The sequence below is a fragment of the Lagenorhynchus albirostris genome, chromosome 16 (assembly GCF_949774975.1).
Source record: "Lagenorhynchus albirostris chromosome 16, mLagAlb1.1, whole genome shotgun sequence".
Taxonomy (NCBI): domain Eukaryota; kingdom Metazoa; phylum Chordata; class Mammalia; order Artiodactyla; family Delphinidae; genus Lagenorhynchus; species Lagenorhynchus albirostris.
In genome coordinates, this window is record NC_083110.1 from 1733552 (window position 1) to 1760535 (window position 26984).

At 47.1% G+C, this 26984-nt stretch overlaps 1 protein-coding gene and 1 non-coding gene across 6 annotated transcripts in view; both read right to left on the reverse strand.

Moving 5' to 3' along the window:
- ABCB10 (ATP binding cassette subfamily B member 10) overlaps positions 1 to 26984 on the reverse strand; it is a 32701-nt gene that overhangs the window by 2194 nt on the left and 3523 nt on the right. For 3 of the 5 annotated variants that reach the window (XM_060125612.1, XM_060125609.1, XM_060125608.1), the window contains exons 2-12: positions 22481 to 22681; positions 21489 to 21691; positions 17631 to 17765; positions 16724 to 16870; positions 15603 to 15738; positions 9301 to 9396; positions 7888 to 8097; positions 5942 to 6021; positions 4611 to 4791; positions 2075 to 2118; positions 278 to 312 (exon numbers count right to left, since the gene is read on the reverse strand). In XM_060125612.1, coding sequence (XP_059981595.1) covers positions 278 to 312; positions 2075 to 2118; positions 4611 to 4791; positions 5942 to 6021; positions 7888 to 8097; positions 9301 to 9396; positions 15603 to 15738; positions 16724 to 16870; positions 17631 to 17765; positions 21489 to 21691; positions 22481 to 22643 — 1430 coding nt within the window. In that variant the 5' untranslated portion in view covers positions 22644 to 22681. The remainder of the gene's footprint in view (positions 1 to 277; positions 313 to 2074; positions 2119 to 4610; positions 4792 to 5941; positions 6022 to 7887; positions 8098 to 9300; positions 9397 to 15602; positions 15739 to 16723; positions 16871 to 17630; positions 17766 to 21488; positions 21692 to 22480; positions 22682 to 26984) is intronic. The other 2 variants (XM_060125611.1, XM_060125610.1) reach the window with 2 other exon arrangements.
- Positions 7017 to 7089, reverse strand: TRNAG-CCC (transfer RNA glycine (anticodon CCC)). Its single transcript has one exon. It is a non-coding gene; the product is annotated as a tRNA-Gly (tRNA).

Genomic DNA, 26984 nt, shown 5'->3' on the forward strand with positions numbered 1-26984 from the left:
ACCCGTGACCTCCATAGAACTACTGCCATGTAAGTTAAAAGCATTTTGCACAGTTGCTGATTGGTGATCAGGGATTCATCACAAATGTCTGAATTGAAACTAGAACCCTCAACTCATGACTCGGCCTGCTCACTGCCTCCCAACTGTCATGATTAATTCAGACCCCGTGACTTTAAAGTGTAAGGCATTCTCAGCCGTATCATTTGAAGTACAGAATAAAAGTTTGTGATAGAGGAAGAATTTGGTTTAATCCAGTTACACATTAAGATAGCCTCACCTGGTTGCTTCATCTAGGAGAAGAATTCTGGGATTCTGAAGAAGGAAAAACATTAAAAGGAAAAGAAAACATAATTTTATTAGAAAAACCCACTCTCAGTAATAAAACGAAATAAAGTGCTGATACGTGATACAACATGGATGACCCTTGAAAACACTCTGCTGAGCGAGAGGAACCAGACACAGAAGTCCACCTCGTGTGCGATTCCACTTAGAGGAAATGTCCACAACAGGCAGCTCTGCAGGGGCAGAGTCGTTACCTGGGACTGGGGTCGATGGGGAAATAGGCAGGGTGGTGTGTGGATGCTATTTTGGGGGTGATGAAAATGTTCTAAAATTGATTATGGTGATGGAGGCACAACTCTGAATACGCTAACAGTGAACTGCACGCTTTCCATGGGTGAACTGTAGAGTGTGTGAATTCTATCACAATAAAGCTGCTACAAAAGAAGAAAAACAAACTCGTAAGTGTCTGAGATCGCATGATCTCACACAAAAACCATGATCACAATGATCACTGAATCGGATATTCTTCATAGTGCAGCTTTAACCTGCTGGTGAATCAACCAACAGTATGAAGTGGGGCTCTAAAGTGAGTCAGATGGAGTCTAGACTCTCAAGGTCCTGCTTGTAGTTTAGCTAGGAGTAGTACACACAGAACTGAGAAACACATAAATTCTAGCTTTGTCTAGGAATCCGTCCGTAAGAAATGAAAACACGCCCACACAAAAGCTTGTACACTGTTCATTCGGAGCAGTGCTATTCACAACAGCCCTAAACCGGAAACAATCCAGAAGTTCATTAACACTTGGGTGATAAACAAATTGTGGTCTGTCCATACAAAGGAATGGAAAGGAATAAAGTACTGATATAGGCTACAACATGGAGGAGCCCCAAAAACTATACTACTGAAAGAGGCTAGAAGCAGAAGACTGTATCTTGTCTGATTCCATTTATCTGAAATGTCCAGAAAGGCAAATCTAGACAAACAGAAAGTAGATTAGTGGCGGGCTGGGGCTGGGAAGGCAGAAAGGTTGCAAAAGGGTATCAGGGTGATAGAAATGTTCTAAAATTGGATTGTGTGATGGGCGCACAACTCTGTAAATTTACTAAAAGTCACTGAAAAGTACATTTAAAACTGGTCAATTTTATGATATGTAAATCATGCTTCAATAAAGCTGTTTTTTTTTTTTAAAAAAATCACCTATAAATCTGAGGAGAATAGTTATATAACAAAGGAGAAGGCCATCATTTCCTAAAAAATACAATGTCTATGACTTTCAGCTTTTCCCTCTCCTCTTAGGAGCCTTGTATAAGTATTTCAAGTCTGTAGTATTCAGTTTAGCAGGTGATTACAGATTACACAAGTAAGCATACTTGTATTATTTTGGTATTTTGATATAATCACTACTCTACCAGTTAGACTGTATGCTTAATTTTATTATTTTTTTGTACTGAAGTGTAGTTGATGTACCATGCTGTGCTCTGCTGCACAGCAAAGTGACTCAGTTACACACATAGAGACATTCTTGTTTTAAAATATTCTGTATGCTTCTTGATGGAAGATCCGTGTGTTAAACTGTTCTCCCTCTGGCTCCTAATACTCAGGAAACACTTGCTAAATTTGGACCACAGGTACTCAGTGGAATTCCCAACTCATCTTTCACCAGAACTGTCAACCATATACCCACCCGCCCCTTCCCAAGAAAAAGGAAGAAGAAGAAAAGTTGCACATTACAAATTACAAGGTCCCTGATTAAGAACAATGCCAACCCCCGCCGAGAGGCTTCCGGCTTACCTTAAGCAGAGCACGGGCAATTGCAATTCGCTGTTTCTGCCCACCTGACAATGACAATATATACATTTTAAAATTGAACGCCTTAACAAAAATTCTTGGTAACAGGCTTTTCTGATGAGCCATGTGGCAATTTGAAGGTAGTTTCTCCCAGTCATAGTTGAGATAGATGCGAGAACAGAAACCTACGTTTTAAATATTATAATGTTTCCTCATCTATCTCAAGATTAATAATAACAATAATTATTATCATGGCTAACATTGAGGAATTCCTACGTCCCAGGCATTTCCTAAATGCATTACATGTATTATTTCATTTCATCTCAAAAACAAGCCTTTGAAGTAGATCCTATAATGATTCTCTTTTTACAGGTGAAAAGCTGAGGCACAATATCCTGTGAGAGGCCTCACAGCTGGTCAGTGGCAGAGCCGAGGTCTGAACAGTGCTGTGCGCTTTTAACCACACGTGCCGTGCCCCGCAAGAGGGCACCTCTTGTAGCAGGAAACGAACGGGAAACTCGAGGAAGTTAGAGGTTTCAGAGCAGTACGTGAGATGGACAGGAGCGAAAGGAGCTGGGACCGGTAACTCCACTGTCCACCCAGAACACTACTCCATACTTCCACTCTCACGCTGTTTTCTTTTTCCTGCCCCAGGGAACAACCGACACACGCGGTACTTTGTGCGTGTATGAAAATGGGGGCAACAGATAGACTATGCCATGCTAGCCAGCCCCCTTTGTAAAACTCAAATTCGACTAAACGCCAGGGGGTGGTGTGGGGGAAGGGGGAGGGACGGCCAGATGATACTTCCCCTCCTCACCCCTGTTGCACCCCACCCTCTCCTTCCCCCCAGGGACGCTCTCCTAAGTTATAACTGGTGAAGTCTCAGCGCAGGACTCAACTCACTCCTCCCAACTTAGTTCATGTTAGGAAACTCAATTCCACTTTTGGTGACGAAAACATTCCTTTTTGGTTGATGTTACTGGCTGAACCTACTTATTATTTCATCTGAGACAAGTTAATCATTTAAACTGAAATGGGTGGTGCTGCTAAAAGCTGTCCTCAACCAGGCAACCCCACCCTCACGAGGAGGGAAGGAGGAAAAACCCTTCCTTTCCCAGTTCTCTGGTTGGTGGGGGTCTGAGTGCTTGGTGTGGGTCAGCAGAGCGGCCAGCAAGGGCTCTGGTCAGCTCTGAAGACCCCAGTGCCAATGCGCACACGGGGGGCCTTCCTCCAGGGTAGACTGTGACCTTCGGTTACTTCACTGGAGATGGAGCTTGAGCGTCCTGGTCGAAGGGAAGGACATGCAGCACCTGTTCCAAGCGAGCAGGTGCTGTGCTCATGGGACAGAGCACAGGTAGCTCCCAACCCCACCCCTCCATCTCGGTAATTTCACCACCAGCAGCTTACACTGGAGTCCTGCCCAAGGACACGTCTGTTCCAGTGACACAGTAGTGGTTCTACTCCCGGAACTTCTCCAATCTATCAAAACCCCGGAACTTCCCCAATCTATCAAAAAATATTTTTTCATCTACTGCCTATCATTGAAACAAATCATACACAACAAACTTAAAACGTTTTTGTGTTAAACTGTCTGCAGTCTAAGTTTAAGCAAACGGTTTAGCACTGGAAGGACTCCTGCCCCCACCCAACCCGGCAGCTTCACTCTGACGTGGAGGCCTCTACCCCCTGCTCGCACACATCCCGTGACAGAGCTCGTCGTGAAAGGAAGTACAGTTGAATATTTGTAATTAAAAAAAAAATCTGTTTCACCAAAGATTTACTCCTCTATTCATTGGTCCCACTTCTGTATTTGAAAGCAATAGAACTGTTTTCTCTTTCCCTCCTGGAAACACCGCCCCCAAAGGCGATCTGACCTGCGGGGTGAGCCGATACCATGGGCCAGATGGTGCCACAGCCCTGCGAGCCCCCATTCGTCCAGGATGGGGCAGAGCGGACTCCACCTGGGCTAGGTCTGGACCAGGGCCTGTCTGTGCACAGCCTCACGCTGAGAATGCTTTTTATGTTTTAAAGGAGTCGTTAAAAAATAATAATAAGACTGTGACAGAGACCACGTGTGACGCACAAACCTAAATCATCTACTCTCTGGTCCTTTACAGAAAAGTTTGTAAGTCCTGGGTCTACACATAACCTACGAAGTGAGGAATAAGGAGCCCCTTCAGCTGCACGTCTGTCCTGATGCAGTCTCTGCCTCCCTGGACAAATCATCCTGCCATCCGCGGTATCTGTCTTATTTTCTACAATTTTCAAGGATCTCAAGTTACAAAACGTATCTTTTCTGGGATGAAAGAAAGCTGCTGTGGCTGAGTACTACCCAGTGGGACACCAGTGGGAATCTGGAAACATGTCTGGGGTAGAAAGTGAAAGGAACTGGGGAGTTGTCCACATACAAAAGAGATGTGAGAAAACGAAAAAGGTTAATTTCATAAACTCTAAGGACAAGAGCCTAATTAGAAAATAACACTGCGACAGGAAGTGTTTAGAGAGTGTTTGCTGCAAAGGGGTAACAAAAAGGTACCTGAGAGGAGAACACCCTTTTCTCCGACCACAGTGTTGAACCCTTGAGGGAAATGTCGGATGAAAGCAGCTGCATTGGCTACACCAGCCACTTTCTCTACCTGCTCAGCCGTCACCGAGGAAGGGTCGTCTGCACCATAGGCAATGTTCTCCGCAATTGAGCAAGAAAACAAAATTGGTTCCTACACATTGGAAATAAAACGTATTTATTGCAAATTGCAACAGTCTAGTAAATACAGTGGAGCTTAGTACAATACTTACAGCTAAGACACTAAACGGTTCCCAGAGAATATATACTGTTTTTCTGGTTCATTCTCCATAAATATACCCCATGGGCGATTAAAAAATTCATGCATTAGCACGAGCAGGACTGCCTTTATCACCTGTAGGTCCCCCACTGCAGGACACGGGGTCCCACAGTAGCCACCTGCAAGCGTCCAGCACACAGCAGGCGCTCTGTAAACGCAAGTCCCCCTCCCCGAGGAGGACCCCGAGCCCGTCTGCATTCTCCAGCTGCCTGCCTTCCAAGGGCAATGGGAGAATCCATTTCTATCACTTTTTGATATACACACAGAGCAGAAGGGAACATGGCATTTGGACAGAGCTATTCTGTGGAATAGTGCTAAAAAGCAAATGAACTCCCAGCTTCTTTCTCCCTCCCTAATAAGGCTGTGGCACTGCCGTTACCCTTGCACCACCGAGCCAAGCCCCCCGTCGCTGCCCCCCACCAATGGAGTGGTGCTGAGGGAAGGCTCATTAGAGGAAGAGGCTCAGCAGTCGGGGTGCTTGGGTTTGCCTGCTGTGCACGAAGCTTGGTGATAAAAATACCAATAGCTGTGTCAAAACTCCCCTGCACCGAGTGGTCCTGTGAAAACAGCCTCATCAAAGACACCGCATTCCATCAAGGTTCTTGAAATCTGCAGCCTCTTTGCAAGGAGACCCTGGCTCTGGCCACAGCCTTTGCTTGCTTGTCTCTGAAACCCATTATGCAAAACAGTAGACTGGCTAGCAATGAAAATGAGAATTGAGGAAGAGCCAGAAGCAGCTAAACAGTTGTATCTTTTTCTCCCCAATCTTCTAGACTATCTGCATTACAAAGTAATGCCAGTCCCCAGCTTCTGATAAAGTCAATGCTTCAAGTGGTTAAAATGTTTAAGGTCTTCATGAAACAGCACTATTTACAAACCTAAACAACCTGCCCTGGAGACTGGTTTCATACATCTAGAAAACTTCCATTCCTTTTCTTTTGAAAGGTTCAAGACCAAGAAAAAAGCAAATGACAAAAGCAATTTTAAAAGAAAATGTAATAAAAATGGAGCCCTCTCCTCCTACCTGACTCACTGTCCCAATCTTGGATCTCAGCCAGACTGGATTTAGCTGACGGATGTCACGGCCATCAAGACTGATCGTTCCTTGCAGAGAAGAAGGAGAGTCACTGAGTGTCATGGGGCCAATGACTCATGTAAACCCAGAAAGGCTCTGGTGTGAAAATTCTAGACTCAGTTTTTTAAAGATCAGATACTCAAAATCTCCAAACAGAATCTAAAACCAACGTATTTTAGGGAACTTCAGAGCTAAAAGGGACTTTTCTGGATTGTCCACGCCTACTATCTCCCTGCAGTGGTTAGATGACTAAGCCCACCTAGCTCATCCATCCAGCTCGCCTTCCCAAATAAGCACAGCTGGAGAGTCTGCTGTCTGCAACTAACACTCTGACACGGTGGCAGAGTGTTTCAACAGTCAGATGTAACTCTGTGACCTCAGCTGACAGAATTACCTCTACACCTTGAGGGAACGCAATCATGCTTCCCGATGACAATGACAGTGACCAACACAAGAAATCCCATTCCTTTTCAGTTAGGTGTGTGGCATTATACAAGCCAGCTGTAAACTTTCATAAACCTACCAAAACCTGAGGTCTTGACTTAAAAAGTGTAAGTGTTCTATAGGCTACACAAGGCAGGAATGTAAGTGTAGTTGCTTTTCTCCTTGATTTATTCACCGTTGTGAAGAAACTAGAGACTTAGTATTTTGACTTGATTTGCATCCCACTCACTAGGATTTTTCTAAACTCAGAATTTTACAGCAAGTAGAGGGTAAACCAAGGCAGTGATGCCAGAGGCCAACAGTGTAGTAATACCCATTTTAATGCACTTGGTGGTTCTGTGGTCAGGACCTGTGAGTCAGATAATTACCTGGCACATAACCAGCTCTCACACTGTTGTAACCAAAAAGACCATAAGACATACTCTTCAAATTCATGGTTTTATTTTATACTGACAATTGTTTTCTTGCTGAGAAATACCACTCTTTTTTTTTTTAAATATTTATTTAATTTTACTTTGGCTGCGTTGGGTCTTAGTTGCGGCATGCGGACTCTCAGTTGCGGCATGCATGTGCAATCTAGTTCCCTGACCAGGGATCGAACCTGGGCCCTCTGCATTGGGAGCGCAGAGTCTTAGCCACTGGACCACCAGGGAAGTCCCCATCATTGTTTTCTTAATCCAAAAACAGACTATCTTCTCCGAGCTCTGATACAAAGAAGGATATCAACTCTGTAACTGTGTGTGGTGATGGATGTTAACTCGACGCGCTGTGGTGATCATTTCACAGTATATACATATATGGAATCATTATGCTCTACACCTGAAACTAATATGTTGTAGGTCAACTGTATATTTTAAAAAGATATAAAGAAGTAAAATAATGTGTTCTTTGCTCTGAAAGCTGCTATAATCCAGTTAAAAATTTAAAAAAAAAAATCTGAATGAGAAAAGTCTGTAAGAAAATCTCTACTACCGCAAGAAAGCTTCAATGGAGCAGCGGCCCAGAAGTGAATCAGTGACGGCCACATGCCCTGTCTGCACACCAGCCCCAGGCAGGAGGACTGGAGGGCTTCAGGGAGAGCCCGGGCTCCTGCACAAGCTCAGGGCCGGCACAGAGTGGCACGTACTCATGGTGCTGCCGTGGCCGGTGGTGCTCAGCAGCCCCAAGGCACCTTCTTGGAGCCCCTCTCCCGGTGGAGGAAGCACCACACGGGAGACGAGGAGGTGGGGTTCAGGAAGTCACTCTGGACCTGAGTGGCGAACACAAGATACCTGATGGGCCCTCTGTGTGAGCTGCCATAGCCCGAAAAGTGAATCCTCTGTTTGGGACTTCCTTGCTGGGAACAAACCCTCTGTGTTCAGAACTCGCGCACTGCACGGCCCCTGTGTAACCTGACCCTCTCTGGGGGCCCAGGAGAGGCCTCCCGTCCTACAATGTGCTCAGCCACTCACCAGCGCTGGCGTCGTACAACCTCAGCAGGAGAGAAATCACTGTTGATTTGCCAGAACCACTTGGGCCAACCAGTGCTGTGATGGATCCTGCTGGGATAGAAAGGCTGAAATCCTGGAATATGGGCACCTCTGGGCGAGCTGGATAGGCGAAATGCACGTTCTTGAACTCCAAAGCACCCTGGAAGCTCTTCTCGTTTAAAATGGCCCCCTCTGCAAGGGAAGATGGAGCTCCAATCACTCAGGGCAAAGCTCAGGCTCACAGCGGAGCCCAGTGCCCGCCTGTCTGACTGTAGACACGGCCCAGCATGGCGAGTCCTGGAGTCTGGGCTCTTCCCGGGCAAGTCAGGAGGCCTCCGACCAGCGCTTCCCTGAACCCACTCTGCATCGGCACTACAACCATACGCCCGCCACCCTGCTGGAGCCTCGCAGCCCTGAGAGGTAGAAGTCCCCATCCCAGGCTTACTGACGGGACGCCGAGGTGAAGAGGGGCCAGGCTGCCCGTGCCAACCGAGCCGTGGATGGAGCTTCCAGCCCGGGAGCCATCCGGGCGAGCCCAGTGGCCTTCTCCCTGTACGCTGCCTCCGCGGTTCCCTTGTCTAGGGTTTACCTCACCTTCTCTAAATCAATGTTTTCAGAGGATGATGATGAACAGGCGGGCGCTGCACAACAGCCCCGGAGCTAGAGGGGGGTCAGAGGTCTGCTCTGTCCTGTGTAACCTTGCTCCTGACTTGGGAGAAGGGGCTCAGTCTCTCCCAGCCTGTCATAGTGGAGAATACTGGGCATTCACTACTGACCTGGGGCCAACGCCAGTACCTCAGCGAGCAGCTGAGCAGTGGCTGCCGCTCCCAGCCCCGTCCCCCGACCCCTTGGCTGGCTGGCCCAGGCCACACAGCTGCCCCGAGCACCGGCTTCCCGGGAAGCAGCTGATGAAGGAGACAGCTCCGGCCAATTAGCACCAGCACCCTCCACCCCACCCCCGAAGCCAGGCAACTCAGAGGCTTTTATACGTGTGATCCCTCTTCCTGCCTCCCTCCCCCTGCCCACACAAACGTCAAAAGCACCAAGGGAGACGAGTCTGGGCACTGGCCGGGCCCTTCCTATCTGCACCCCTGAGAGGCACTCACTTCTACCCTGCTGTCTGTGGTAGCAAATCGCCTGCAGGGAGGTAAACAGTGGCTGCACACTTTGTGGTCAGTCCCCACGCCTCCAGGGACGCCCTGGGGCCCCATGACAGAGCCCAGCAGCTGTGCTTCCTCACCGCCCACCCCGCTGACGGCCCTGTCCCTGCCACATGCAAGGGACAGCATCCCGCTCCAGCTCGTCCATCCCAAGTGGGGCAGGAAGCTGGTGTCACGGTCCGAAACCACATTTGTTTAACCCCAGCCAAGAGGAGCAAACCCATTTCAGACCCACCATTGAAAGGAAGCTCCGGCTCTCTCTCGAGGAGCTCCCAGAGGCGGCCCCCGGCACCCAGGCCCTTCATCAGCTCTGAGTAGAAGGAGCTCAGACCTGGGTGAGAAGCAAAGGCACACGTCTATCACTGGTACCAGGAAACGGCCCTCTGCTACTCCCGCACCTCTGGGAACAGTGACCACAACCTGCTGTTAATACAGAATCTGATTTGAAGCAGCTACCTGGGAATCCATCAGAGTTCCCTCAGTCTCATACCCTTGTGTTCCTTCAGTTTCTCCTCCTCCAATTTCATTATTTCTAGTAAGGATTTAATGTTTGGTCAGATCAGGGAATTTATAAATACATATAGTCATATTAATCAACCACTGAATTAAAATCACAATGTTAGGGCTTCCCTGGTGGCGCAGTGGTTGAGAGTCCACCTGCCGATGCAGGGGACACGGGTTCGTGCCCCGGTCCGGGAAGATCCCACATGCCGCGGAGCGGCTGCGCCCATGAGCCGTGGCCGCTGAGCCTGCGTGTCCAGAGCCTGTGCTCCGCAACGGGAGAGGCCACGACAGTGAGAGGCCCGCGTACCGCAAAAAAAACACAAAAAACAAATCACAATGTTACATAAAAGTCTACCTACTCAAAAACATAGCAATATAAATAAAATATAATGCTTATCCCATACTTATAAGGAACTTAAGGTACCCCAATATTCATTTAAAAGACATATCCACATAATCAAACCCTCCTTTCAGACACTCAACAAATACAACTTTTACCAGGCTAAAAACTGAAAAGAAATTTGGCAATATTAAATACTCCAACCTCTTCTTTTTTTTTTTGGTACGCGGGCCTCTCACTGTTGTGTCCTCTCCCATTGCAGAGCACAGGCTCAGCGGCCATGGCTCATAGGCCCAGCCGCTCCGCGGCATGTGGGATCCTCCCGGACCGGGGGACGAACCCATGTCCCCTGCATCGGCAGGCGGACTCTCAACCACTGCGCCACCAGGGAAGCCTCCAACCTCTTCTTAAAGCCACCTTTGAACTATGATTTAATTAATGATTTAAACTCCAAGTACACTCCATGTCAACTGCCAGAACATATACTTGTAACACTTTCCCTCCGTAAGCATGCTGAAAAAATGCAATTCAAATATTCTGTCTAAGGTATACGGTTATTTATACAAGATACGGTGGATTAAAACCTTCAGGTTAAATTAAGAATGCATTGGTCAGAAACAGAGCCACATACATATAGTCAGTTGATCTTTGACAAATGAGCAAATGCAATTCAATGAAGAAAGGGTAGACTTTTCAACAAATGGTGCTGGAACAACCAGACATCCATGTGCAAAAAATGATTCAGGACACAGACCTTTCACCTTTCACAAAAATTAACTCAAAGCGGTCTAAACGTAAAACGCCAAGCTATAAAACTCTGAGAAGATAACATAAGAGAAAAACATATATGACCTTGTGTTCAGCAATGACTTTTTAAGTATCATATCAAAAGCACAATCCACAAAAGAAAAAAATAAGGAAGTTAGAGTTCATTAAAATTAAAAACTTCTGCTCTGTGAAGGACACTGTCAAGAGAATGAGAAGATGGGCCACAGTCTGGGAGAAATTATTTGCAAAAGACACATCTGACAAAGGACTGGTATCCAAAATACAGTAGTTCCCCCTTATCCGCGGGGGATACGTTCCAAAACCCCTTGGATGCCTGAAACCGTGGTGCTCCATATATACTACGGCTGACCCTTGAGCAACACAGGGGTTAGGGGCGCCAACCCCCTCACATGTGAAAATCCATGTATAACTTTGTAGCAGGCCCTCTGTAACTGCATCCGTGGATTGTGTAGTACTACAGTACGTATTTATTGAAAAAAAATCTGTATAAGTGGGCTCTCACAGTTCAAACCCGTGTTGTTCAAGGGTCAACTGTATTTTTTTCCTACACACACATACTTAAGATAAAGTTTAATTTATAAAGTAAGAGAGTAACATTAATAATAAAATAGAATTATAACAATATACTGTAACAAGTCATGTGAACATGGTCTCTCTCAAAGTATCTTGTACAAATTAAATGCCTTTTCCAACTTAACTAAGCAGTGTGGTGTAACTTTTGCAGTTTGAGGTGGGACAGCAACACCAGCATGAATTTCTTTTTCCTTCTTCACAATTTCATGACCAGAAGACTCATTCTTACCATAGATCTCAGTAACCTCAGCATATGATTTTTTCTCTTTCTTTAAGAAATCAAGAACTTTCACCCTTTCACTTAAAGGAAGCACTTCATGGCTTCTCTTTGGCATATCTGAATTGCCAGATCACCACTCTTGCAATTTGGGGCCATTATTAAGTGAAACAAGGGTCACGTCAATACAAGCACTGCAGTACTACACAGTGCATCTGATCACTGAGACGGCTACCAAAAGACTAACGGGTGGGATGCGCTGGACAAAGGGATGGCCCATGTCCCAGGCAGGAGGCAGGACAGCGTGAGATTTCATCATGCTACTCAGAATGGTGTGCAATTTAAAATTTATGACTTATTTCTGGAATTTTCCATTTAATATTTTCAGACTGCAGTTGACCACCAGTAACTGAAACTACAGAAAGTGAAACCGAGGATAAGGGGAGACTATTGTATACAAAGAATTCTTAAAACTCAACAATAAGAAAACAAACAGCCAATTAAAAAATGGACAAACAGACATCTCACCAAAGAAGATACACCCATGGCAGATAAATATATAAAAGGATACTCTGCATCACGTCACCAGGGAAAAAAGCAAATTATGACAACAACGAATCTATCAGAACAGCAAAAATCCGAAATCCTAACACCACCAAATGCTGGTGAGGACGTGGAGCAACAGGAACTCCCATTCTGGGCTGGTGGGAGCGCACAGTGGTGCAGCCACTTTGGAAGAATGTCTGGCGATTTCTTACAACACTAAACATACTGTTACTGTATGCAATCTAGCAATCGTGCTCCTCCGTGTTTACCCAAAGGAGATGAAAACTTATATCCACACAAAAACCTGCACACAAATGTCTACAGCAGCTTTATTCATAATTGCCAAAACTTGGAAGCAACAAAGATGTCCTTTTAATGGATACTGTGGTCCATCCAGACAACATTAAAAAGAAAAGAGCTATTGAGCCATGAGAAGACATGGAGGGACCTTCAATGCCTACTACTAAGTGAAGGAAGCTAAGGTGCAAAGCTCCACACTGCATGATTTCAACAACACGACATCTGGAAAAGGCAAAACTGTGGAGACAGTAAAAAAATCAGTGGTTGCCAGGGGCTGGCGGGAAGGAAGGATGAATAGGCAGAGCACAGAGGATTTTTAGGGTAGTGACACTACTCTGTATGATACTACAGTGGTGGATCCATGCCATTATACGTTTGTCCAGACCCACAGAACGTACAACACTACGAGTGACCCCCTAAGGTAGACTCTGGACTTCGGTGATAACGTTTCAGTGTATGTTCATCGATTATAACAAATGCACCATCTGGTGGGGGATGCTGATAAATGGGGAAGTCTGTGCATGGGGGGCGGGGGGTCTATGGGACTCTCTGTACTTTCTGCTCAACTTTGTTGTGAACCTAAAACTGCTCCTTTTTTTTGGCTGCATTGTGTCTTCGTTGCTGCACGCAGGCTTTCTCTAGTTGTGGCAAGCGGGGGCTACTCTTGGTTGTGGTGCGCGGGCTTCTCATTGCGGTGGCTTCTCTTGTTGCAGAGCATGGGCTCTAGAGCTCAGGCTCAGTAGTTGTGGCACGTGGGCTCAGTAGTTGTGGCTCACAGGCTCTAGAGCACAGGCTCAGGAGTTGTGGCACACGGGCTTAGCTGCTCTGTGACATGTGGGATCTTCCCGGACGAGGGCTCGAACCAGTGTCCCCTGCATTGGCATGCGGATTCTTAACCACTCTGCCACCAGGGAAGCCCCTAAAACTGCTCTTTTAAGAAGTCTATTAATTGGAAGGAAGGAAGGAAGGAAGGAAGGAAGGAAGGAAGGAAGGAAGGAAGGAAGGAAAAGTCAAGGGAAAGAGTTGGAAGTAGTTCACAACATAGTAAAGAGTTTAGACTCTGGAAAACAGAAACAAAGACAAAATGGCCCTGGATAAACAAAATGTGGTCTATCCATACAATCGAATATTATTCAACCACAAAAAGGAATGAAGTACATGCTACAATGTGGGTGAACTTTGAAAACATGCGAAGGGAAAGAAGCCAAACACACAAGGCCACAAACTATATAATTCCATTCACGTGAAATATCCGGAATAAGTAAATACATACAGATAGGAAGCAAACTGGTTGCTAGGGGCTGGGGAGGCGGGTATAGACTGCTTGATGAGTATGGGCTTTTCTTCGAGGTGAGGAAAATACTTTGGAACTAAACAGAGGTAGTGGTTGCACAACACTGTGAATGTACTAAATGCCACTGAGCTGTACATTTAAAAATGATTAAGTTTGTGTTATGTGAATTTCACCTCAATAAAAATGTAAGAAAAAAAGATATTGGGTTTGATAGGAAGATGTAAGAGCCTTCTCTGGTATAAAAGAAACAAGCATGTTTTCCTTCAAATAGCACCTCTGACACTCTCACAACAGAAAATAAATGTAGAATTTACTGTGGGTTTTTTTTTTTCAGTAAAATCTATTCTAAGCAGGAACCAACATATAAAAATTCTGATTTATTTAATAAATAAAACAGGATTTCTTGATTGCAGATTCACTACAGAATCACTCTAAACAGTGAGCTTCACAAAAACATTTAAAACCCAACTCAACCTGTAACAGGTCCCTACAGTCCCGCCCACACTTCACTCCTCTCTCCACCTCCAGACGGCAGGAACCATCAACCAGAGCTGTGGGGTGGCCTGTGGCTCAGGAGGCCGAGCCCCCCGAAATCTCAAGCACAGACAAAGCCTCAGCAGCACATCTGTGACCAGGGGAGGTAACTGACTCCCAGGGGACGGGAACTGTGTTTCCAACCAATTTCTGTGCAAGACACAGCTATGAACCTGGGACAAAAGATAGGGCAGCAGAACACCCCAAAACAGAAGTAGTGTCTATCAGGTCAAGTACCATGGAAAAAAGGAGGTGTCAGCAGAGGGACTAAGAAAGATCAAGACAAATGTGGCAGAAAACTCAAGATTGGGGGGGGCAGGAGGAAAGCTGACAGCGGTCAAGCGTGGACCGTGCACAGGAAGGCCACAGAGAGGGAAGGTGGCGGCAGACAAGTCCGCTCTGAGGTGGGACAAAAGGCTGAAAGGAACCCACCCACACGGGTGTGCGAGCCTACAGCCCGACAGGCCCAACCCAAGAGACGGAGAGAAAAGAGAAACACTGTCATTGCTCTGTCCTCCTGAACTGGCCCTCTCGCATCCCAAGTCACTCAGCACCCGGAAGTGTCTTGATCAGGTTTGTCTTCAAGACCAGCCAGAGGAACTATTATGCTATTTTTAAAGGAGTCTCTGGAAATCTCAGTCCAGAAAACATCCTCACTTGCCTGCAGATGTCTAAGGAAAAGTCTATACCTTTAACCAGTAGAAAACCCTGAAACCCTGAAAACAACAAGAGTGTCGGGTTGAGGTGACCCCCATGGGATACCTGAGCTCCTTGAACCAGACTTCAGTGTTTATCTAACCTTTCCATCCTTTCCAAAGCAGGAAATCATCTGCTCCCAGCTGGCTGGGGCCTCAGGAAAGCTACGGAAAAGAAAACCTCGCAGACTCCACGGGTCTTGCTTCCCTTCACTCAGAAGTAGATGATGAAAGCTCATCTGAGAGGCTCTTGACAAAAGCAAGCAACTGTGCTTCATGTACTTTATCACTTATATTTGTGATTGTTCACTAGTTTTGAACATGGCTGACTTTGTACAGAAGGAACTTTACTCCCCACCAGTGACTTGCCCATCATGGAAGCATCACCACCAGAGGACGGGGGTTCCTGTACATGTCTGTTCACACCACCCTTCCTCCCCAGCATCCATCCTACGGTGAAAGGGAACAGGCTGCCCTACATGCAGCTGGAAAGAGCTCCAGTGAGACCCGGAGCTCCACCAGCTACGGGGGGCCTGCAAAACCCTGGAAATTCCAGACCCCACGGAGGATCCCACTTGTATCTCTGCTCTTTCTTTCAAAGTCAAGTTGGAGTAACATTCTAGGAGAGGTTTTTGCAGTTAGTTAATTGATGAGAGGTGGAGTAATGGGAAAGTTAACTTTTCATTTCAGAAACTATAACCCTATTTTTGATTTGTAAATTCCCAAGCCTATTTAAATTATATACCTCCAATGCTTAATCCAACCCAGAAAGCATACATTAGGAAGGAAGAGAGTTCACCCACTGTCATGTGGGCACTGCCCATCAGCAGTCCTCCTTTGTACAGGACGGAAAGCACGATCAGGTTCCCAGAGAGCCCGGTCTGTCAAGGGAAGAAAACACAGAAGTCAGGTGGGGACCAAAGTCGCCAAATGCAAAAAGCATTTGCATGGCCTATAATTCCCTTTATGCATTTCACCATCAAGCAAGATTTTTCCAAAATACTAAATAAGTTTTAATCTGAATTTAAAAATACTTTTGAAATATCACAGTATTGAAGGAAATAATCTCATTAACACAGAAACCTAAACACTAAGTCACCCATCAGATTCCTATTTTACTCAGTCTAATCAATTTGCAAAGGAGAAAAATGATAGTAAGGAGGCCTTCCCTAACTGGAGGAAATCAGTACACTGTACCGTGTTGGGCTGGGCAGGCTGCACTGAGAAGTTAGAGCCCTGCATCTCGCTCACCTGCCCTGACCTGCGTTAGGTGCGTGGTCTCTGTAAGTGCTGCCTCCTTGGGCCTTCCTATCCGTTAAGTCACGGCCGTTACTGAATCACCTCTAACATTCTTTCCAGTTTGAACATATTATGAATCTGCCATCATGGTGATTTTCTAGTTCGGTGTCCTACCCGAGTTCATTGTGATCAACGTGATCAATTTTCTTATACTTCCTTCTTGAAATACACTGAGATTATTTTGGTTAATCCTCAGTGGGTCTCAAACTGCCTGCATCAGAATGACCTGGGGCTAAAACACAGATTGCCAGCCCCATCCCAAGAGTTTCCAATTCAGGACATCCAGAGTGGAGCTGGTGTGCCTAACCAGTTCCCAGGTGAAGCTGACATGCCTGGTCTGGGCCACACTCTGAGAATCAGTGCCCAATCCCACACTGTCTTGGTCTCACCACCTTTCTTTTAATTACATTTACTTGTTTTCCTCCTCCTTCACAAAAATATTTTAAGGATGGTAATTCTTACTCTTGAGGGAGAAGTATTTTCTACGTATGGCAAGATTCACAGAATAAAAACCCCTCCCAGTCATAACGTCTACCCTTTCCACTCTTTCCAAAATGATCTACTTACTGCTCCAAAGAAACCAGCCCGAGCAAATGCCTCTTTCCTTGCTAACTGCATCACATGGTCCACTTTGCTGGTGTATTTCTCTATCTCAGTCATTTCTTTCCCAAAAGCTCGAACAGTTCTTATATTTCCAATACGTTCCTCAGCTAGCTGGGAGAAATAATACATATATTTCGAGGGAGGCAAAATTAAAATGTGGTTCTCATTTTTAAGATACTATCAATAGAAAGCTGCTCATGATACGCAACTACGTCAAAAATAGATTACAAAGTAGAGTATATGATAAACAATCCTGTTTTTGGAAACAAATATATATTTATACATAGACACATCATATATACAGGTAGATAAAGAGATAAATGGGAAGGTAGGTAGATAGATAAAGACATATATTTTACGTAGTGAAAAAGACAGATGAAAAGGATAGACTCCAAAATGTTAATAACATTCATTCTGAGAGCTAGAATTATGCATGTTATTTTTTCTCTTTATATTCTCAAAATTTTAGTTTCATAAATATGCATGGTTTTGTAACATGAAAATATAAGTTATTTTTAATTTTTAAAAAAGACAATACTGGATAGCATTACAAAGCTACCCTTATTCATTAATGAAGGACAGAGTATCATCCAGAAACTATTTTCAGAATATAATTAGCTTTTTCGTCCTATAAGAAATAGTGACAGTAAGAAGTTCACACAATGTACAGTCAAGTGGGCTCAACGCTGAGGTGTGGGTACTAATCTAGTCTAGAAGGCAGAGTACTTTGTGTTGCTAAGATCCGGGGGGCTAATGTAAGGAAAAGGAAGTACTTTTTTGAAAAGCTTCAGCACATCCCTTAGGGTCTGCCCACCGATACCCTGGCTCTGAGTTCATTCAAGTGGAGACCACACCAGGGAGGGGCCTTTACCTGAGTGGCTTGTGCCAGGGAGTCCTGAGTGACTTTGGTCAGTTTCCGTAGGTATCGGCCATAAAGCACAGCAAGGATGGATATTGGAGGCACCACACTCAAAACAAAAGTGGCCAGATTAGGGGAGACAAAAAACTGTCAAAAACAAAAGCCAAAAGGTATTGTGTTACACAGAGTAGCAAGACATTCTCACTGCCCGCTCTAAGTGTGTGCGTGTGTTGAAATTAACAGGCAGGCTTAAAGGTTGCTGTCTCAAAATCGTACATCCAGTTTTGGTAGAACTTTTCAAACATTTTCAATCTTCACAAAGCCCCATGAATATTCAGCCTGCCACACAGGAGTGACGCGACAGAGAGCTGCTGAAGCAAGGGTGGGGCTCTTTTACCCTCCACTGCTGCACCACTACTGACACAACGCAGGACCAGTGCTGTGTAAATCAGGCCACGCTGTTCACCGACAGAGAAGGGGGGCAGGATGTGAGCAGAGGAAGGAGGCCGCCTTCTGCTCCACGCTGGCCAGACCTCACCAGGAGTTCTGCATTCAGGTCCAGATCAAGGGCTCTGAACAACCTGAGCAATATCTCACTGAAATGACTCAGGTGGCAGCAAGACCAAAAATACCCACATCATATGACAGAGTTGAAAGAGGACTTGGCAGGGGGTGTAACAACCAAGTTAGAGCTGTTTCCGCGGCTCAGAGGACTGGAATCGCAGTCGGATGGATCTAGACTCAACAAAAGGAGGAGTCTCCTAACAACTGGAGTTGCTCGAAGGGGAGGTAACACAGTGGGGTTTTCCCGTAGCCAACCCTGCAATTAGGTGATTGTATTTTAAATGGTACTAGCATTTCTTCGACAAATTATTAATTATAAAATAGTATCATCAGTATAAGGCTCTCCTAAAATGCTGAGGAAAAGCTGCAGACTGAAATGTAAAGTAAAGGACGAAGCACGCAATCATTCACTTATTTACTCATTGGTTGCCTAATGCCGTCATGCAGCGAACACTATTCTAGGCACCTGGGAGATAACTGACCCACGTGGAGCTTCATCCAAGGGGACAGCAAAGATGAGAGTCAGAGAGCAAACAGGTAAGAGAGAGAGAGAGAGAAACCACAGGGTCATGTGGTCTTGGAAGAGCAAGTACACAGAGGCCCTGAGGCAGCAATGAGCTCAGCACCTTGATCCATGGGACGACCCACCCTGAGCAGACAAGCAGACGCTGGGATGGCAGTGGCCACAGGACACATGCAGGGGCAGCGAGGCACCCAGGCAGGTCTCAGCACAGCCCAAGCAAGCCCTCTGCACGGGGGGCAGGAGCATCCCTCGGTGCCCCCCAGGCCCTGGGGACGGGCTCAGAACCCTCCCTCCCCGTGCTCCGGTTCCACGCTTAGAAATATCCTTCTGAAGAATATTGCAGGGTGCTGTCATACAAGGAGCGCTGGAGTATCAGGACACACATCTTAATGGTGGGAGGGAGACCCCCGAACGTAAATTACCAAACTGGCAGTATGGTACAGACATCATTAGGTTCTTGGGAGCAGGCTTACCATAGTCAGGTCCAGGGAGCCCATGAGAAACAAAGCACACTTCTGTTCCTCCAGAGCTAAAGGCCAGGTCCCAGGGGATGCCCCCTTATGAGGCCCTGCTATGAGCTGAGTGTTTGTGTCCCCCCCACACTCATATGCCTTAAGCCCCAATGGGGCTGGACTTGGAGATGGAGCCTCTAAGGAAGGAGTTAAGGTAAAATGAGGTTATAAGGGCGGGGGCCCTGATCTGATAGGATTCGGGTCCTTAAGAGAGGAGACACCAGCGAGGCAGCTCTCTCCCCACAAGCACGGAGGACAGGCCTTGTGAGCGGAGCACACAGCGAGAGCATGGCTGCCCACAAGACAAGAGAAGAGGCCTCAGAACGAACCTACGTTGTCAGCACCTTGATCTGGGACTCCCAGACTCCAGAACCACGGGAAATAAACTTCTGTTGTTTGAGCCCCCAGGTGTGGTACTTTGCTATGCAGCTCAAGGTACTAAGGCTCCCTCCCCGTGATGAGCCACCTGCCCTACACTGGGACTCTCTTCACCTGCTACAAAAAGAGGTTCCCAGCTCTTCCTGAGCCCTGGACTATTAATATCTGGAAATGGTGCTTTAGTTCAGGAGGGCCCTTCTCCCAGAGTTTTGCTTCTCTCTTGGCTGGGCATACATAAGATTTCAAAGCTGTCTTCCACTCTGTATGTCAGATCTTACAGGCTCAACATATTCTTCTGCTCTGGACTGAATGCCCTGTGGGACACAGGACAGAAACCCAAGCTTTTCCACCTGTGAGAAAAGATCAGTCACCGTCCTCATTCTAGGGGTCTAGAACTGTGCTAAGATGACAGCCTCTCACAGCTACTGAGCACCTGAAATGTGGCCAGTGTGCTGGGGAACTAAACCTTACATTTTATTTAGTTTTAATTAAAATTTAAATTTAAAAACTGATACTCCATTTCTATTTAGTTATTGGTAAAGTTTTAAGAATGTCTGGGAATTTGGGTATGTTAATATACTTTTTCAACCACAAATTTTATGAAATCTAAATACGGATCAGGTATTCCCAATGAAAATTTAGCATCCAGATTTAAGTGTTCCGTAAGTATAAAATACACACTATATTTTGGGGGCTTCCCTGGCACAGTGGTTAAGAATCTGCCTGCCAATGCAGGGGACAAGGGTCCGAGCCCTGGTCCGGGAAGATCCCACATGCCGTGGAGCAGCTAAGCCCGTGTGCCACAACTACTGAGCCTGTGCTCTAGAGCCTGCGAGCCACAACTGCTGAGCCCGCGAGCCACAACTACTGAAGCCCGTGCGCCTAGAGCCCATGCTCCGCAACAAGAGAAGCCACCGCCATGAGAAGCCCGTGCACCGCAACGAAGAGTAGCCCCTGCTTGCTGCAACTACCTGCACTAAGCAACTAAGACCCCAAAATAAATAAATTTATAAAAGAAAACACACTATATTTTGAAATCTTAATATGAAAAAATAATTTGAAATATCTAACAATTTTTATATTAAACACATGTTGAATTGATAATATTGTTTATATTAAGTAAAATTATTAAGATTAATCTCACCTCACCTTTCTTTTCGCTTTTTTTTTTTTTTAATTTTTTTTGGCCACACCACGCAGCCTGTGAGATTTTAGTACCAGTTCCCCGACCAGGGACTGAACCCGGGCCCACAGCAGTGAAAGCGCGGAGTCTTAACCACTGGACCGCCAGGGAATTCCCTCTTTTTGCTTTTTAAACGTGGCTACTAGAAAATGTACCCTGGCACACGTGGCCTGCACTACACTCCTACCAGGCAGCTGCGCAGGTCTGAAGAGACCACTGGTGTGAAGAAGGGAGCTGGGCTCAGGCCCCCAGCTAAGGAAGGGACACGGGCCTGGGTGGAGCCGGCTCCCCTAAGGGAGGGCAGAGCTGCCTGCGTGCAGGAGGGGACCTGCTCCTGATAGGAGGAGGACAGGAAATGAGGCCTCTGTCCCATCCAGACGGCAGTGGCAGCTTCCTGCCTTTGGGGACGGAACTGACACCCCTCCTCTGACCCACACTCAGGACCCGAGGGCCCTCCCACCACTTTCACACGTTCTCGGAAAACCCAGGCAACAAGGTAAGTTTTTCTAAATGCCAACGGTCCGTTCTCCAGACAGGAATTCATGGCGGAGAAGTGAAGGCGCAGGTGCCACCAAGGAAGCAGCTGCTCCAGGTCCCCGCGGCCTCTGCGACAGCGATGAGAACAGCTCAACGGAGCGCACCTCACGCCTGAGAAGAGGGCGCGGGCCGAGCCCCGGCCGCAGGGCACCCCGGCAGCCGGGCCGACATACCATCATGCCAACGCCAATGGAAGCCTGGGCTCCGGCCCTGAGCCCGTCCGAGAGGTTCTCGGTCACCGACCGCCCCAGCAGGGCCGCGTCCGAGGACAGGCGGTTGATCAGCTCTCCGGTGCGCGTCTTGTCAAAGAAAGCGACCTCCTGCCTCAGAACCGAGGAAAAGAGCGAAGCTCTCAACCTATTCACGATGCGCTGACCTGCAAGGCAAAGAGCAGTGGCATCGGCTTGGGCTCAGCCGCTAACACGCAGCCGCGCGGCCCGAGGTCGGCGCCTCTTCTGAGCCGCAGCCCCGGAGGCCTGTCTGCGCTGGCTTGGGTGCGGTGGGAGCCCGGGCGCACTAATCGGCACGCGCTGCTGACCAGCACCGATCTCCTCTCGGTGCCCACAGCCCGAGGATGCCGAGGACAGGATACAGTAGTAAACGGAATGTGACCAAGAGACTTTCGTAAAGTATAACTTACAGAGAAGTTTTACGACCTTAACTTCTCAAAAGCTAATTTTGCTTCTCCTTCGCAATTCTTTCCTGGATTTAACTTCGAATAGCAAGAACTGGTTACTTATCTACAGAGTATTTCATCAGCTAAATGGCCAGCAACCGACTTGGAGTCGGGTGTGCCGGGCTCTAGCGTCACTGTGGTGTCACCGCCTACTAACAAGCAGGCCTCACAGTGACACCGACCACTATCGCCCGGCTCCGCCTGCAGGGGCGGCACAGCGCGGGGCACGGCCCGGCTTCTGCGGCCGCCTCACTCAAACCTCCCGGAAGGCACACAGGCGACTGCGCTCTAATTCACGGGAGAGGCAGGTTGAGCACAAAGCACATGATCTACAACAATCCCCAGCCCAGTGTTGGCCCTGTCCCCCACGCGGTGGAGGAAGAGAGCACAGGGGCCGGAGAGCACAGGTGGGGGCCGGAGCACAGGGAACCCACGAGATCCGCCCCCCCCAACCCCACCCCATGTGGCCCAGGAGGTGGGTCGTGGCACCTGACGTCTGCATGAGGTAGACGCGGACGGCGTTGGCCGCGGCGCCGCACAGGAACACGCCGCCGAGCGCCAGGCAGAGGCGGGTCAGGCTGGAGCTGTAGTCCGCAGAGGGGTTTGTGTAAATGACGTCGATTATCTTCCCCAGGAAGAAGGGGGCGGACATGGTGATGACACTGGACACCGTCAGAAACCCAACTGCAGCTGGAAAACACAAGCAACTCTCCGGTTCATCGGTGCCTCGGCCAAGGGGCAGGGTGCTGAGTTCATCACGCTTCTTTCCCGAATAAACTTTTCAGATCATGTGATGCTCTCAGATGCCGGGAGTCTCCTCCCTTTAGCTCCTGGACCCTTGACTAAAGGGAAGAACCGAGTAGTTTCTGGGGCCAAATCAGGCAGGATGACTGTAAGGGCACTGATCGTCCCCAAGTACCCAGACAAGATGGCTTTTGCTTTACCCTGGTCTGCTGCTCTCTTCTTCCTCAGGAGTAACTGACAGCTAACCACAAAAATCCGTTCTGGCCTCCCTCCCGAGATGACATTTTTCCTACATTCGTGCTACACACTGTTATTTCCTGGCATCTAACTGTATCTTAGCTTGAAGATCAAACTATGCAGGTAAAGCTCTTGATTATGTCTAATATTTCAAAACACTTGAACCTTTGGAAAGCAGTTATGGGCAGCCATTACACATGTGATACGTTCCTTCTTAATATTATTGCTCTGGGAGATAAAGTACCAGAGTATGAGCATGATAATAAAACATGTAAGAACACAACTGTTCACACGGCTTAAAAACAAAAAAGACACAGGACACAGTATCTTTTCAGAAAAGAAAATATCGAGAAAATCCAATTAGGAACAACATGTATCAGATAACAACATTCCTAATAAGAGGAATGCATATTTACACTACACTTTCATCTAATGACTGGCAAAGATCAAAGAATTTGACAGCATGGTGTTGGTAAAGCTGTGGGAAAGGAAGCATTTACACTGCTAGTGGGTGTGCAAACTGGTACAGTTGCAATGGCAGAGCGATGTGATCTTATCAGTCAAAACATAAATGCACATTCCCTTTCATCCACCAATTCTATCTCTAAGATTCTAACTTACAGATACACTCCCATATGTGTATGCAAAAAATGTACACTCAAGGGTGTTCATTATGACATTGCTTATCCCAGCAAAAGATTCAAAATATCCTAAACGTTCATTAATGGAGAAAAGTTAAATCAATTATGGAGCATTTATTTTATAAATATTATGCAGTCGTTAAAAAGAACGAGGTGAGTCTATAGGAAGCGACATGAAACCATCCACCAAGATACACTGTTAGTGAAAAAGCCCAGGACACAGATGTTAACATCTGTGGCACTTTTTTGCTTATTGATTTTCAAGTTCATGAATGCACAGAGTATCTCCAGGAGAGTAGCAAGAAACAAGTAACAGAGGTTCCTTCTGAAGAGTGGCATCAAGTGACTGGGGCAGGGCGCGTGCCACTGTGCACCTTCTGAGTTTGGTCCCGCTTGGGGCCCAGCTAGCTCCATCACTGGAGAATCAATGGCGAGAACCCCAAGTGGACACAATGTGGGTTGAGCCCTGGGGAATAAGCGCTGCCAACACCCTGCAAACAGCTTCTCTATCTGTGTCTTGCCTAATGCTCACACTTCAGTGAAAGGCTTTACTTTCACGAAACCTTAATAAAAAGAGTAGAGAACGAACTCAGTGTGAACCGGTTGTTCAGTTGGCAAACAGAGCTCTAGGAGGAATGTGAGCCTGACTTAAGTCGGGAACATTGCACACACTCTCTCCCCTCCTGGGGGTCTTCTAATGGCCTCCCCTCAAGGAGGCCTGCTCTGCAGTCCTATCTGTTAATACAGACCCAAACACAGCAGCCTCGCCCTCCGTTCTCCTCCCAGCACTTCCCAACGCTTCACTTGTCTACTGTCTCTCTCCAGTAGGATAAAAGATTTCTGTCTGTTTTGTTCACTGTTGTATCCCCACTGCCTACAGGGACAGGTATATAGGAAAAGCTCAATAAATATTTGTTGGATGAATGAACAAATAAACTGAACTTTGGCAAAGGAGGCATGAAAGCGTATCAGAGTTCGACAACAGCCTAAAGAGAATCGTAAGATCTGGTGGCTCAGGAAGTCCGTGTGTGGCAATGACTCCTTTACCAGAGCCAGAAAGCCCATGTGACTGGCTGAAAACCCCTTTTATCACAACCGAACTGCATAACGTGAACCTGGCCAAGGGCCATTTCCTTCTCCTTTAAGACCCAGGGTCTTGTTTCAAATCGCTGTGTTCCTGATGACAGTGCTCAGAGGGACTGGAAGCCCGAAGGGTGTAGGAGGCAAGTGTAGCTCGGGTTCTGCAGGGCACGGTCGTGGCAAACGGGCTGCTCCAGAAAGCAGTGGCCTGGCGAGCCGGGGGTTAACCCGAAAGCCCTGTTTCATCTGTCATCAGCAGCCAGCTTCTCTGGTCTGTTTCTTCCCTTTGGCAAATACTTCAGTAAGTGTAATGTATGCAGAGTGCCATCAAGGTCCATCTCTCCCTCCCGCCTCTAGTTTTCAAACTCAAAGTTACAACTCCGAAATAAGAACCTGTATCTCATGAACACACACTAGTTCTTACACAGTAATGATAATGATTACAAAGAGAAAGGAATTGGGCTGAATCAAAATTCGTTCCAGGATCTCCCCTCTCTTTCCTTTTTATTAAAAAAACAAAAACAAAGAATGATTGACAGCTTGTCTTATTGCCATTTGCGTCTTTCTTCTACAAGTTGAATGTATACAAAAGTTAAATTTTTTTTTCAGCGTTGGTTTAGCTGGATTCCTGTTAATTAAGGTTTTACTACATAGCACCATCTCGGACATTCATGAATCATGTAGATTTGCGCCACAACTATCATCTCTGATTCCTCCCCAAACCTGACAAGCCAAGTATACCATAATCCTTCTGGAAACTCTTCTCCACCTTTTCTCCATGGTTAAGCATCTTGCTTGTTCCTATCCTTGCTTGACGGGTCCCAAGCAACTGTCATCTGTCTCTTGACAGGTATCTTCCAGTATCTTTCCGTTACCCTCATTCTACTGCATCACAGAGTTCAAAGAATAAGAGAAATCTCCTCCAAAAGAAAGGGGATGGAAAACCTGAAACAGAGGCTGTTGGGAGAAGGGCTGTGGCCGGTAGACAGCTCCTGGATGGACAGGTCTGGGGGGCGGAGGAGGCTCTCAAGCATGTCTATCACCACTGGATACGGGACATCTTTTAATGACTCGTCTGCTCACTGTGCTGGGCAGGTGCAGCTACCCCCGTGTCACTCAAGTACTAAGGCACCAACCACCCACCACTCTCTGAAGCATTTGATATGCACTCTCTCCAACAATGCTTTTATCACCCTCATTTTTGTTTCCAGAGAGGAAACTCAAGCACAGAGAGGTGAGGGAGCTTGCCCAAGGTCACCCAGTTCATACACTGAAGAACCACATTCTGAGACAAAGTTTGTCTTCTTCGTCTTCTCACATTCCAAGCCAAGAACACAGCAGGGGCCTCGCCTGGGGGTGAGGGCAGCCAGGGAGCAGGAAGGCTGCAGGATAAAGCTGGAACAGGGACTCTGGTGCAGAGAAATACTGAGAAATAAAGTGGAGGCATACTAGGCTCCGGGTTCTAAAGTAGAACTGGGACTCTGCAGCAAGGCAGGCCTAAGAGCCTCGGGCTGGGGAGTGAGACAGTCAGATTTGCATTTTACGTGATCCACTCTGGCAGCAGAGTGAAAAGAAAGGACCTGAGGCTCCCCTGATCCAGGCGAGAGGGGAACTGGGGTGAAACGGGGAGGGCAGAGGGGATACGGACAGTGACAAGGACTGCAGATATTTTTAAGAACTAGATTCTACAGGACCTGAGAATTTCAGATTTGGGAAGCATGTTGGGAAGGTCAGTTCTGAAGTTGGGACTGACAGGGTCTGCCATCTAGCTGTTTGACCTTGAGTGGGTCACTCAAACTCTCTGTGCCTCAGTTTCTTCATCTGTCAAATAGCAATAAAAAGAACCCCTCCCTCACAGAAATGTTGTGAGGAGAAATTACACACACACACACACACACACACACACACACACACACACACGTAAAGCCTCGGGCCCAGTGCCCAGTACCTAGTAAACAGTAAGTATCCGCTATTATCTATATTACAGCTGTCACCGCAAGGCGTCAGGAATGACCCGTGTCCCTGCCAGCAGCTCCACTCTCTGACGGGTGGGACAGAGGAGGAAAGCAGCTTTCTGTGTCTACAGGGAACAAAGGAGTAGAGGCCCGGTGCAGGTTGGAGGCTGAGCTAGCCTGGCATCTAGCTAAGCTGGCCAGGGCAGGAGGTGAAGGGGGCTGACAGCCAGCAGGAAGCAGAGGGTGAGGAAGCCTCGCAGGCTCGTGGAGTGACCTGGAGAACAAAGGTCTGGACAAGGCCAGAGCATCGGGTGCTCCTGTCCAGCAGACACGCGA